This window comes from Marmota monax, unplaced genomic scaffold, assembly GCF_021218885.2.
Source record: "Marmota monax isolate L192 unplaced genomic scaffold, Marmota_monax_Labrador192_F-V1.1 WCK01_AAM20220418_F8-fsc00007, whole genome shotgun sequence".
NCBI lineage: Eukaryota > Metazoa > Chordata > Mammalia > Rodentia > Sciuridae > Marmota > Marmota monax.
The window spans coordinates 11,642,386-11,657,610 of record NW_026692781.1 but is presented as its reverse complement, the minus strand read 5'-3'; the positions used below and the strand labels follow the sequence as shown (position 1 = coordinate 11,657,610).

The following is a 15,225-nucleotide window of genomic DNA, read 5'->3' as shown; positions in this document are numbered from 1 at the left end:
GTACCCTTATTCTTCCTTTCCCCCAAGAACTCTGACTCACTGAGAAATGACACAAAGAAATGATGCCTTTAAAGAATCATTTCTATTAAGACTGGCAGTAGTGACAATCTTCCTGTGTGTAAACCCAACAGATAAATTATCTGGTTCTGTTACTGCCTGGACAAAAATGTCTATCAGGGTCACTGAAATCCCTTTTGCTCTTAATTTTTGCTCTTCTAACAATAATTGAATTACAAATTTTGTTCTCTAGATACTTTAACTAAGAAAGGGCAGAAACAAGTATAGGAATAATCAAACCATCAATGAATACACTGGGGTTTAATTTTTAAAATCTCTCTCATGAGTGTGGTCCATGTGTCAAGTCTCCACAGCTTGATCTCCCCTGGGAAAAATGACAAACCAAGCGCCAGAACACCTAAAATAAGAACCAGATGCTAAACATGGGATCCACTAAGGCAGTTACCTGTGATGTTTTCTGTGACTAATTACGTCACATACCCACATACATTTCTAATATAAACCACTCCATTACCTACAGTACTCAACAGAAGGCTCCAGGAGTCTTATGCTTTAAATGGCACTATGCTGCAACACAAATGACAACATGCCCCCTCCCATACAATAGAAATAATGTACCTTCAGGTTCAAAGAGACAGAGAGAAAAATGAGGAGGTGTTTAAAAGAAAATAAAGTTGGTTTTCTAAGTTTAGAAAATTTATTTTTTTCTCCAAAGGATTTTGAAAAAAATCTTCAAAATCTTTCTCCAAAAGATTTTGAAGAAAATCTAGGTAGGTTTCTACTATATTAGACATTATTCTATTTAAAACATAAAAACTCAAGATTAAGAACACTGGTTAATTTACTTTAACAAGAAATCCCTTTTTCTACCTGAATTACATAAGTTCTCAAGTAAGCCTCTATCTGCATGCTGCCCAGTTATATTTAAGAATAAAAATGAGAACACAGATGTTTATTTTTCCTATTAAAAAGCTAATGTAAATGTACTTCTTCATACCTTCGTGAAAATTAGTTTCTACTTACTACTCCTGATGTTTTACTTCAGGTACAGAATATAGAGAAGTCAAAAAATAGACCAGCACTACAATTATGTTGCAAAGAAAAGAAATAACTTCATAAAAAAAAAAAAAAAAAAACAGGCTGGGGTTGTAGCTCAGTGATAGAGCGCTTGCCTAGCGTGTGTGAGGTACTGGGTTTGAACCTTTGAACCTCAGCCCCACATATAAATAAAATAAAAAAGGTACACTGACAACTAAAAATAAATAAATAAATAAGAAAAAAAAACAATAAAATTTACTTCCTTTACTGACATTTTAATAATACATCTAATCCCATTTTTTTCCACTTAGTCTCCATATTTATTTTTTTAAAACCAGCATTCACATAGTGCATATTTATACTCACTGCATTTTCAAAAGTTACATAAAAATTCAAAAACAAACTAATACAGTTTTGGTAGGAGCAGTGTTGTTTAAAGTCAACTAAGAAGACATTTCACAATTCTCTCTACCTCTAAAATAAACACTTAACAACACAAATATCCTTTAGAATTCTTCTGAGGTATGACTGAACAAATATCCTTAATAATTCTCATCAACATATTACCAGAACGTTTCAGAAATGTGAAAACTGTCATAAAAATGACCTTTCTTCATCATTTCTCCCCAATATATCTCAGAAATTCATTTTTTAAATAGCATTTATATTTGCACAGACCTAAAATTATTACTTTTCATTATAACCCATACAGAGATGTGAATAATAAATATGAAGTTACTTTTAATAAATCAATGGCATGGATATTGATTGGGTGGTAAGATGGCTGAAGACCTTGTTTGGATTCAGAGGCAAATAAACTACCTACAAAAGGAATTTGTGAGACAATTTAGGGGAATGTTAATATGGACTGAATAATTAGATATTATTATAAAATGTTTGCTATCTTGGAAGTGTGACCTATAGTATTAGGTCCTTATTTTTTTAAAGGATGCATATATAAATATTTAGACATAATGTCAGAATTAAAAATATAGAAAAAAAAGGAAGGAATTATTGCAAAATGCTCATAATTTTTAAATGAAGGCAGGATCATTATACTATCTTTTCTATTTTTATGTTTAAAATTTTTTGTAGAGAGAAAAAGGGAAAGAAGGAAAGAAAGGAATAAACAAACAGGATTACCTTTTCCCAGTCAACTCAGCTTCACCCTTCTTATTGAAGAAGAACTTGGAATCATTATATCCCCATCCATTCCATTTCATAACTTCTTGCCTAATAAAGAGAAGAAAAATCTATAAATAAGACCGATGCTAACACATCAAAACTAAGCAGCATATTATTGACCATTAACTTTCACAATCATTTAAAAGACCTTATGTCCACCAGTATTTTATTAGTTGAAAATGACCACATATTAAAATGTCTATATATTAATATTTCTAACTATAGATTCATTCTAATGAACAGTACATGCTTTTCAGAGGACTATACTCAATGAATTCAATGTAATCAAAAGGAGAAGAAAAAGATCTAAAGGAAAAGATGTGATCAGAGTATGCTTCATTTTGTATATGTCATTAAGTTTAAATTACAGGATGCCCCCAAAATATTCAGCAATTAAAACTAAGAATTCGGGGCTGGGATTGTGGCTTATGGGGGTGGGGTTGTGGCTCAGCGGTAGAGTGCTCGCCTAGCACTTGCAAGTTCCTGGGTTCGATCCTCAGCACCACATAAAAATAAATATGGCTGGAATTGTGGCTCAAGTGGTAGAGTGCTCGCCTAGCACATGTGAAGCACTGGGTTCGATCCTCAGCACCTCATAAAAAATAAAATAAAATAAAGATATTGTATTCACCTAAGACTGACAAAAGGAAGGAAGGAAGGAAGGGAGGGAGGGAGGGAGGGAGGGAGGAAGGAAGAAATTAATTTTAAAAAAAAAAACTAAGAATTCACTTGAACAGGAGACAAAGTTTCACCTATATTAGAAAAAAAAATACAATTGTTAATCTTCTGCTATAATGAAAAAGACCAATTTACAAGATAGGTTCATTAGTAACAGACACTTTCTATAACATAAATTAAAAATCTCAGTACTGGACTCAAACTTTCTAAATCCTTAAACTTCTAAGTAACTAGCACTCTCTCCCCCTTACCTATATATCCTAACAATTAATGACTATTCCAGATTTCAATACTCCAAAACATGCTTTTTAAAATTTCTAATATGCCAATATTTCAGTTTTAAAAATCATTTTCATTAAAATCAATGATGCAATTGCTCAATTTTACAAAGTACATAGGAATAGATAGATCTGAAACTGTGCAGAACACAATAGGCAACACACAGAAAAGTCAGTTTTTATTACATGTTTTATCATAGTGCCCTGATGTCATCTTGGCTACCAAAATAAATTGTTAATAAATCTTCTTACTATAAATTGAAGTATGAAGTTTATGATGAAAATAATTTGAAGAAAACTGTTCTTTATCCAGAAAGCAATCTGCTGCAATAAAATCTCAAAACAATCAGACACAGCGGCACAGTCAGACTCATCCCCAGCTAGATGTTTCTTTAAAAAATAATAATTCAAAATAAAGATGTGCTTATTAGAAAATGGTCCATAATTCTCAGGGGAGAGAAAAATAACAACTGACAATCAAATACTTTATTACAACCCTAATTCTTGCTCTAGTTCAAGAGTTGCAAACAAGTGGAACATGAACTGAACCAGATAGATAACTCAATACATATACTGAAATCTCTTAAAATCTCTCTATTCAAGGGATTGGCAGCCATTACGAAGTCAAACAACAACAAGTGCTGGCGAGGATGTGGGGAAAAGGGTACACTTGTACATTGCTGGTGGGACTGCAAATTGGTGCAGCCAATTTGGAAAGCAGTATGGAGATTTCTTGGAAAGCTGGGAATGGAGCCACCATTTGACCCAGCTATTCCCCTTCTCGGTCTATTCCCTAAAGACCTAAAAAGAGCATGCTACAGGGACACTGCTACATCGATGTTCATAGCAGCACAATTCACAATAGCTAGACTGTGGAACCAACCTAGATGCCCTTCAATGGATGAATGGATAAAAAAAATGTGGCATTTATACACAATGGAGTATTACTCTGCATTAAAAAATGACAAAATCATAGAATTTACAGGGAAATGGATGGCATTAGAGCAGATTATGCTAAGTGAAGCTAGCCAATCCCTAAAAAACAAATGCCAAATGTCTTCTTTGATATAAGGAGAGTAACTAAGAACAGAGTAGGGTCGAAGAGCATGAGAAGAAGATTAACATTAAACAGGGATGAGAGGTGGGAGGGAAAGGGAGAGAGAAGGGAAAATGCATGGAAATGGAAGGAGACCCTCAGAGTTATACAAAAGTACATACAAGAGGAAGTGAGGGGAAGGGGAAAAATAATATAAGGGGGACAAACGAATGTCAGTAGAGGGAGCAGAGAGAGAAGAGGGGAGGGGAGGGGAGGGGAGGGGAGGGGAGGGGGGAGAGTAGAGGATAGGAAAGGCAGCAGAATACAACAGACACTAGTATGGCAATATGTAAATCAATGGATGTGTAACTGATGTGATTCTGCAATCTGTATATGGGGTAAAAATGGGAGCTCATAACCCACTTGAATCAAATTGTGAAATATGATATATCAAGAACTATGTAATGTTTTGAACAGCCAACAATAAAAAATTAAAAAAAAAAAAAAAAAAGGGCTGGGGTTGTGGCTCCGAGGTACAGTGCTAGTCCAGCATACATGAGGCACTGCTTCAATCCTCAACACCACATAAAAATAAAATAAAGGTATTGTGTCCACCTATAACTAAAAAATAAATATTTTTTTAAAATCTCTATATATAAAACTGAGACAAACTAGAATGCTCTCTTTAAAATTACAATTATCAATGAAAATATAATTCCTATACATAAATTATTCAAAATACCTCAAGAGTATCAATCCAGAAGCATTCATAATGAGTGAGTTATAAATTAATGCCCAATATTTTCTTCTAATGCCACAATATTCCTACTTCATTGTAAAGAGAAGTTTTGGGAAAGAGTTTAGGGGAATTCCCTACAGAAAAACCTCATGATTAACGTTATCACTGACACCCATTTTCTTAAGATTATACTTTCTAAAAGCAAGTTATCTTTCACTTTGTTTTTTAATGATTAAATTTCCTTCATGTTTATGAAGTACCATTTATAAGTACCATTTACAAATATTTTAATTATATTTCCATAATAATGTGTATTTCAATAAATTAATCTTTATTATATTTTCAATTATATACATAGATTTGTATGTGAATGCATTTTATTAATTAGTGGATTTAAGCATTTTTCATGAATTCTGTATTCTACAAAATAGCATGAATTCTATGTTCTACAAAATAGTTTGGCATTAATATACATGACTGCATGATCAATGTGATTCTGCAATCTGTACACTCAGAAAAATGAGAAATTATACCCCATCTGATTCAAATGTATGATATGTCATGATCATTGTACTGTCATGTGTATCTAATTAAAACAAAAATAGTTTGGCATTACACAAAATAAATGTAAAACTATCAAAGTAGTCATTTTGCTTTGGTATTACAACCACCAGATACTAGGAAATCATTTCAGTACAGATGTTGAACTTGGCATATTACGTAGGTTAACAATGAGGATCATTTCCTTAAAATTATCCCTAGAATTCAAAAATCTTTCTATTTTTTTAGTTGTTAATGAATCTTTATTTTATTTATTTATATGTGGTGCTAAGAATCAAACCCAGTCCCTCGCACATGTTAGACAGGCACTCTACCACTAAGCCACCATCCCAGGCCCTAGAATTAAAAAATCTTATTCCCAGATGATCCAAAAGTAAAAAGTAAACATAGTCACAAGGGCTTACCCTTAGCACTGCATGAGAAAATGAATCAAAGTAAGCAGGAAAAATCTGTTGCCAACCCCACAATATGTATGTAGATCGGACCCAACTTTTTCTTCTATCAGAGTCTCTGATTTGATATCAAGCTCCTTGATCCATTTTGAGTTAACTTTTGTGCATCGTGAGAGAAAGGGATTCAGTTTCATTTTGTTGCATTTGGATTTCCAGTTTTCCCAGCACCATTTGTTGAAGATGCTATCCTTCCTCCATTACATGCTTTTAGCCCCTTTATCAAATATAAGATAGTTGTAACTTTGTGGATTAGTCTCTGTGTCCTCTATTCTGTACCATTGGTCCACCCGCCTGTTTTGGTACCAGTACCATGCTGTTTTTGTTACTATTGCTCTGTAGTATAGTTTGAAATCTGGTATCGCTATGCCGCCTGATTCACACTTCCTGCTTAGAGTTGCTTTTGCTATTCTGGGTCTTTTATTTTTCCATATGAATTTCATGTTTGCTTTATCTATTTCTACAAGAAATGCCATTGGGATTTTGATTGGCATTACATTAAACCTATAGAGAACTTTTGGTGATATCGCCATTTTGATGATGTTAGTTCTGCCTATCCATGAACAGGGTACATTTTTCCATCTTCTAAGATCTTCTTCTATTTCTCGCTTTAGAGTTCTGTAGTTTTCATTGTATAAATCTTTCACCTCTTTTGTTAGGTTGATTCCCAAATATTTTATTTTTTTTGAGGATATTGTGAACGGGGTGTTTTTCCTCATTTCCGTTTCAGACGTTTTGTCGCTGATATACAGAAATGCCTTTGATTTATTCATGTTGATTTTATATCCTGCCACTTTGCTGAATTCATTTTATTAGTTCTAGTAGTTTCTTTGTAGACCCTTTTGAGTCTTCTAGGTATAGAATCATGTCGTCCGCAAATAGTGATAATTTAAGTTCTTCTTTTCCTATTTTTATGCCTTTAATTTCTTTCGTCTAAGCCTTCTTTGATATAATGAGAGCAACTAAGAACAGAGCAGGGAGGAAGAGCAGGAGGAAAAGATTAACATTAAACAGAGACATGAGGTGGGAGGAAAAGGGAGAGAAAAGGGAAATTGCATGGAAATGGAAGGAGACCCTCATTGTTACACAAAATTACATATAAGAGGTTGTGAGGGGAATGGGAAAAAAACAAGGAGAGAAATTAATTACAGTAGATGGGGTAGAGAGAGAAGATGGGAGGGGAGGAGAGGGGGGATAGTAGAGGATAAGAAAGGTAGCAGAATACAACAGTTACTAATATGGCATTATGTAAAACTGTGGATGTGTAACCGATGTGATTCTGCAATCTGTATGTGGGGTAAAAATGGGAGTTCATAACCCACTTGAATCTAATGTATGAAATGTGATATGTCAAGAGCTTTGTAATGTTTTGAACAACCAATAAAAAATAAATAAATAAATAAATAAATAAATGAGGTCATTAGGCTGGCCCTAATCCAAAAAAAAAAGAAAAGAAAGAAAAATCTGTTGCTATATCCTCCAAAATAAAGAGACTGACATTCTCAAGAAGCTTTGGTCTTAAATTCAAATTGGGTTAATACTCTATAGAATTTCCAGGTTTTCAAATGTGGGATAATGTACCCTCTTCTTTTTCCTCCCAACTGGAAAATTCTTCCTCATTGCTACAGTTTAAATTTGGAATGTCCACCCCCAAGGCCCATGTGTCACAGGCTTGGTTCTTAGGTATGGTGCCATTGGGAGGTGATGGGCCCTTTATAAGAACTATTAGGTCCCTGGAAGGCATGCTCTTGAAGGAGACTGTGGATCTCTTCCTTTCTCTCTCTTTTTTCCCATGTCCTAGCCATGAAGTAAAAGACTTTGCTGTACCCTCAATTCCCGATATTCCGTCTTGCCACAGGACGAAATCAACGGGACCAAATGTTCATGGACTAAAACCTCCAAAATTGTGAGCCAAGATAAACCTTTACTCTTATTAAGAGACTATCTCAGGTATTTGTCACAGTAACAGAAAGCTAACACATTTATGAATGAGGGATTTACAATATCTATACCAACTTTTTAGGAATCTTTCCCAGAAGTTGAAATGCAAGCATTTGGAATATATTTGTGCCAACACAGTTTTATATTGCGTAAACTGTACATAATTAAAATACAATTTACCCTAAAACTAACTTTCTGATATCTTCAAGTACCCCATGTATTAGATAAAAGTGGGTAAATTTCCTAGGGTTCTGATTTTCTGATTTTATTTTAAATTTATGTTAATGTATCCCCTTCGAATTATTAATCCATAATAGGAAGTTAAACACAACTATGTGATTACATTAAATTTTAAAATAACTTCCCATGTAGCAGAGTATAGTGAGTCCACTAAAAGGCATTATAGCATTTAAAAAATAGAGTAAGCTTTACATATCACAGAATTCAAAAGCTAAAAAGATCCCTAGATACCACCCAGTTTTCAGATAAATAAACTGCCCAGGAAGATCACAAGGCTAATATATCTGTGAGTATCTAAAGTCTGGCTCCCAGTCTCATGAGAGTTAATATCTGAAACCCACTAAGTCATGTGCTCAGGTTAAAAAAAAAAAAATTCCAGGAACCCTTTTTCACCACATTGATATTTTCAAAGCACTATTATATGTTATTATTGCAGTCACTCTTCTGTACTTGACCTGAAGGAAAACATTTAGAAATAAAGGAATACAGCTTATCACTAAGCCAGATGCTGTATACCTCCCCATAGTAAAATGAATTCTGCCATTCAGAATAATAATCCCAGAGTACTACAAGCAAGCATTAAGTGAAGAATGATAAAAGAATCTCCCAATATTCTATAAGACTCAAATAGAACAATGCAATTTTCAACTAACCCCAGAGGTTAATTAACCAGAAAGATCACTCAGACATTCCAATCCTTAGAGGTAACCACACCAAATTTAATACCTTCAAAATACAAGACTCTCCCTACTGCCAAAAAAAAAAAAAAGTTTGATTTTACTTCATAAAAAAATACTTACACATTGATCACAGTACCATATGGTGTTAAATGTACGGTTTCAGTTAGTGTAACCAAACAAAATTTAGACTTTAAAAAATAGCATCCTATATACACAAGGTGGCAGTATTCTCCATAATATACCTGGTGTACATATTTAGCCTTCTGCATTTCCCAGGCTGTTATTTATATTATCTTTAAGTGAAATATTTGATTTATCCTTGTTCTTACTAAAACCATAAAAAGTTCCTTACTTTAGTCTTAAAATGTGAGATTAAGTGTAAGTCTTGGTTTACATATAGATTAATCAGATTACTATTCCTCTATACAAGTAATAAATTGCAAGCATCTGGATATAAATGATGGTTTCTACCATTGCTATTTTCTTATGATATTTTTCACTTCAAAATAAGGAAATGGAAAAAATTATTTAGCATACTATCATTCCAAGTTAGCGGTAATAAAAAGTTCAGCTAACAACTTATTTTTAAGTTTCCCTGATAAAATTCCAACAATCAAAATTCTGATAAAAGATATACTATGCTACTCAGTTTAGATGAAAACTAAACTTTGGCCTAAACTTTCCAGTTTAAAAAAAATGAGAAAAATATCATATTCTCAGAATTTTTGAAAAGTGGAAACAGAAGTATGAAACTGAAGTGCTAAATTTCAAACTAACCAACCTCTTTATCAGTTAAATGGCAAATCAATCCCACAGATAGTACAATATGCCAAAGTTTTTTTTTTAATATTTATTTTTTGTAGTGGGACACAATGCCTGTATTTATTTATTTTTATGTGGTGCTGAGGATCTAACCCAGGGCCTAGACGAGTGCTCTACCGCTGAGCCACAACCCCAGCCCATGCCAAAGTTTTTTTTGTGTTTTTTTTTTTTAAAGTCCTTAAAGAATTTTTTGTGCTAATTATCCTTATTATCTGTTTGTACACTTAATTACCTTAAGGCCAGAATTACCTACAAGAAATTCTGAAAGTGAAGTAAAAAATAAAAGTGATGAGAAAGATACCAAGACTTGATCAATAAAACACATACACTCTTCAAAAGATACCAAAAAGGAAAATCCTATAAATGAAACACTATTCCTACTGACTTCTTTTTTTTTTTTCTTTTAAAATTTATTTTTATTTTTTTAGTTTTTGTACTTGTAAATGGACAATATGTCTTTTTTTTTTATTTTTTTTTATTGGTTGTTCAAAACATTATAAAGCTCTTGACATATCATATTTCATACATTAGATTCAAGTTGGTTATGAACTCCCAATTTTACCCCAAATACAGATTGCAGAATCACATAGGTTACACATCCACATTTTTACATAATGCCCTATTAGTAACTGTTGTATTCTGCTACCTTTCCTATCCTCTACCATCCCCCCTCCCTCCCCTCCCATCTTCTCTCTCTACCCCATCCACTGTAATTCATATCTCTCCTTGTTTATTTTCCCATTCCCCTCACAACCTCTCATATGTAATTTTGTATAACAATGAGGGTCTCCCTCCATTACCATGCAATTTCCCTTTTCTCTCCCTTTCCATCCCACCTCATGTATCTGTTTAATGTTAATCTTTTCTTCCTGCTCTTCCTTCCTACTGACTTCTTTATTTAAAAAAGAAAAAATAGAGCTAAATTCCCATTAGAAATATGAAAGCCCATGGGTTGGGGGAGGCTTTGCAATATTTTTTATCCTACAGTTTAATCTCAAATGTAGATGCTATAAAATAAATTTAAAATCATATTTATATCTAGTCTACATGTCCTCCAAAATTATTCCTAAAAACTCAATAAGAAACCTTTTAAGACTCTTTACACTATGTACTGACTCAATCTTTTCATACAGGTAAATTAATCTAAGCAATTTAGTTATTCATGTCCTACAAAATTATTTCTGAAAACTTTAAAACTATTTACAATATGTACTACCTCAATCCTTTTCAATAGGTAAATTAATCTCAATAGTTTATAGTATTTTATATATTCTTTTTAAAAGAACCCTTTACCCCCCAAAAAATCTTTTTAATTAACAATGCAACATCTCATGTTTCCAAGATTGTAACATCTGACTTAGAAAATATAATAATGCTACCAGGCTTTGATATGCAACACCATCAAATATCTGAACCACACAATTTTTCTTCTTGCCTAGTATAAAATATACCACGCTATATTTTATAGTATATAATATAAAATATTATAATTCATCTGATTATACTTTTATTTCCTACAGAGAGAAAAAATAGAACAAGTGAAATGGCCACAAGGCACAACAACTTTAGTTTTCGTCACGAATTAATCTATTTGCTAATTAACTTTGATCACTGGTGAGGAAAGTTAATACCCCTCATTCTCCCCATTTTTAAGTTTTTGTTGTTGTTCATTTGTTTTTGTTGTTATTGTTGTTTGTTTGTTTTTAGTGCTGGGGATCAAAACCAGGGCCTTGCACATACTAGGGAAGTGCTCTACCACTGAACCAAATCCCCAGCACCCCCACTGTAAGATTTTCAGGTCTAGTTGCTATAATAAAAATTTAGTCCTTTGAGTTATTAATCAACTTTCTGATTTTTCCCCACTGTGCTAATATAAAGTGACTTAAATATGAAATTTAAGAATACAGAAAATTGTTACCTAGAATAGGAAAAAGAGGGACCTACATATAAGCCACTTCACACAGCAACCACGTACTAAGCTTTCACAGGTAAGGTCAAGTCTATGGCCCAGCAACACAACTCCTCAATATATACTATAGAGAAGTTCATACACAGTTTCTAATAAGGGACACAGTCCCTTATTATATGTCCCTAATAATGTCTGACACAGTCCCCGGAACACTGTAAGAGTAGTTAGAGGCATCGCTAGAGGAAGAAATATGTAAAGTGGAAAATGCATTCAGTGAAATATGCAACAATCAGAAGCAATGAGGTAGACAGATAAACATATAGAAACAGCGGTGAACAAAAAGGAGAAACAAGATCCATAGCATAATAGCATTTAAGCAAACTTAAAATAGACACACTAAATAACACTGTATATTTTATAAAACATATATAGAAGAACATTCATGAGTGCCTGTGGGAGGGACAGATACAATTAGGAATCAGAGACAAGAAAATAGAAATAAGGACCTTACACAGACCAACACCATAAACTCAAAAGTATAACTGCTCCCTGAACCTGAGGTAAAAATGCTGCTCAATCCTTGAATCTTGAAGCAGTATCTCTGTTGCAAGGAAACAATTTTTCTTTCATCTATATGAAAGAATTCCATGAGGGTTTATTATAAAACCCATCACTGGCCTTATCAATCAATCTTTTTTTTTCTTAGAGAGAGAGAGAGAATTTTTTAATATTTATTTTTTAGTTTTCGGTAGACACATCTTTTATTTTTTATTTTTATGTGGTGCTGAGGATCGAACCCAGCGCCCCCTGCATGCCAGGTGAGCACATTACCACTCAAGCCACATCCCCAACCCCAATCTTACTTTTTAATGATAGAATTCCATTATAATTAAGTCATCGAGTCAAACATTCAATAAATCAAATACATCTTTTACTCCCCATAGTTAACTGTTTACAGTTCAAGAAACTGGCACTCACTCTAAAGAAACTTTTTAAAACTTTAAGAGCCAAAAATTGTGCCTCAAAGGCCCAATTTCTATTATATTTGCTAAAAATAAATAAATGAAAGAAAAATGAGGGACAAGGAAGAGGCTCAAAGTAGGGAAGACTGGAGCAAGTAAAAAAAGGTCAGCCTTGCACACTGGCAGAGTAATCTGGTAGTCACCATTCATTTCTTCAAGGCTTTTGGGGTGCCTTCCCTTACCCCCAAACTTCTCTTACATATTACCCCAAATTCTACCAATTAGAAATTTACTGTGGTTTAAATAATGTCTCTGGAAATGGAAATATTAATCATGTAAGCTACAGTAATACCCATGACAAATATCTTGGGCCACACATCTTCACACAAAGTTGGCACCCGCGATTCTGAAGGCCTGGAAAGGTACATCTATCTTATCCTCTACCTTTATGTGTTGCTCTATATCACAAGGAGCACAACCCAACCCAAATCAGTATCAGGGAGCTACCGTAGCAAAAGAAATGGCACAAGGAGATACACCTTCCTTGACCACTGGTGTTCCCTAAACTATATTTTAAATTTCGTGATTTTGTTCCCCTTGCTGTCCACTAATCTAATCAATACTGTAATTTGGACAACAATGCCAGATTCTCTTTAGCACCAACTGGAAATGACAGTTCACTTTCATTGCTCACTCCCTCCTTACTAGGAATTAGATCACAAGTTTATTAAACTGACTACTCTGTTAAGTGACCAAAGACCATTTCTGGTCTGGCTTTGTATTTCTGCAGGAACTATAAAAATGAACACTATAAAACTGAATACAAAGAAAATACTATAGAAACAAAGTGGAGGAGAGGGGTTTCACATTCTACTATTTAGACAGATAAACATTTTATTTTAAAAGCAGAGTCCTGGATGCCACCCTAGACCTAACCTATAACTGGAATCTCTGGCATTGTGGGTCTCAGAATGTACATTTTTAAAAAAGCACCTATGGGGGAGGTTGTGGCTCAGAGGTAGAGTGCTTGCCTAGCGTGTGTGAAGCCCTGGGTTCAATTCTCAGAATCACATTTAAGTTAGTAAATAAATAAAGATCCATCAACAACTAAAAAATATTTAAAAAAAAAAAAAGCAAAAAAGCACCCATGGCCAGGCCAGGCGTGGTGGCGTACACCTGTAATCCCAACCACTCAGGAGGCTGAGGCAGGAGAATCACAAATTCAAAGCCAACCTCAGCAACTTAGCAAGGCCCTAAGTAACTCAGTGAGACCCTGTCTCTAAACAAAATATATAAAAGGGCTGGGGATGTGGCTTAGTGGTTAAGTGCGCCTGGATTCCAGGAGATTGGAATTAAGAGAAAGGAAAACAAAAAAAGAGAAACTTTAAACTCACTGCATCATAGGAGAGGATGGACCTGGGTCGAGTGCAGCAATAAAACAATGGGCAACAAGAGGGCAAAGTGGAGGAGAGGGGTTTCACATTCTACCATTTAGACAGATAAACAGCAGAAAAATCTTATCTACCCAGAGAAACATGTGCAAGAAGTAATTCTAGCAAGAAGCCTGATGGATTTCTGGTTCTGAGCTCTAGTTCCATACTGAGGCCAAGTTCCATTCTTGCCCTTGACTTCCTTGGTGCCCATGTCCTCATAATAAATCTCCTTGGGTCTGGCAGTATAACACAGTGCTAATGCTCTGTGATTAGCATGCTTGAGACCCTGGATTCGATCTCTAAAACAGTAATAATTATGATGATAATAATAACAGTCAAGCAGAGGCAAAAAAGCACAAGGCTTTTCTCACCTAGTAAGTAGCCCAAATTGACTGAAGTATAAATATTCAAGAAAGTCATGGAAAACAGTAAGAACAATAGGATGAAAAAAAATATATTTTCCATGTTCCCTGGTGCTATTAAAAGCAAAAATCAAACAATGTTTGCTTTACAACTTCAATGACTATCCAATGCAGATGAAATCCCAATTCTTCAACACAGTACCAATCTACATTTTCACCTTCTTTAACAGCTATTTCTAGCCATGTTAAAAGTTAACACAATTCCTTGTACATACCATGCCCTTTTATGTCTGCCTGTCTTTGCACTTGTTAAATATTCCCTGTCTAAAACGCCCTTCTCTCCCTAAAGAACTCCTATTTATCCATAAAGAGCCAGTCCAAAAATCACTTCTAGAAAGCTTTTCTATCTTCCTCAGGAATTTATGACTTTATCCAAATACACTGATAACAGTGTTTACTACAGAGTATCTTCTATGTATCTGTCTTATATAGCTCCCCTGTACTGCCAATCATTTTTGCAATGTTAAAACATACCACAGCACCAGTGGGCAGTGAATACCACACTTTCCCTGAACAAAGACTGATCAGGGGTAATAGAATGGAAAACTGTTTTTAAAAAAAAGGAAAATAAACAAAGGGAGACCATGCTATACATGAGACCATTTAGATTTCATCCACATTGGTGACAGTGGAAAAAATTAAAAGTTGCTTTAGAATTACAGCTAATAGAATCTATCCGATTTGCCAATAGAATGAACAAGGGATGGGGAATGGAGCTCAGCAAGGTGTTATGATGGATGTGTTAACCCTGAATGTCTAAATAATAGTGAAAGCAAATCCAAATAGTGAAATACTGAGATTGAAGACTAAAATAATACCTTATACATGCACACT

The 15,225-nt window shown here is 34.2% G+C and overlaps 1 protein-coding gene across 4 annotated transcripts in view; it reads right to left on the bottom strand.

Annotated features, from left to right (window-relative positions):
• The window catches only part of Agps (alkylglycerone phosphate synthase), a 132,800-nt gene that overhangs the window by 106,698 nt on the left and 10,877 nt on the right, over positions 1 to 15,225 (bottom strand). For all 4 annotated transcript variants that reach the window (XR_009227023.1, XM_058580220.1, XM_046447257.2 and 1 more), the window contains exon 2: positions 2,200 to 2,289. Coding sequence is in view for 3 of the 4 variants with exons in the window: in XM_058580220.1 (XP_058436203.1) it covers positions 2,200 to 2,289 (90 nt within the window). In the remaining variant the exon portion in view is untranslated. The remainder of the gene's footprint in view (positions 1 to 2,199; positions 2,290 to 15,225) is intronic.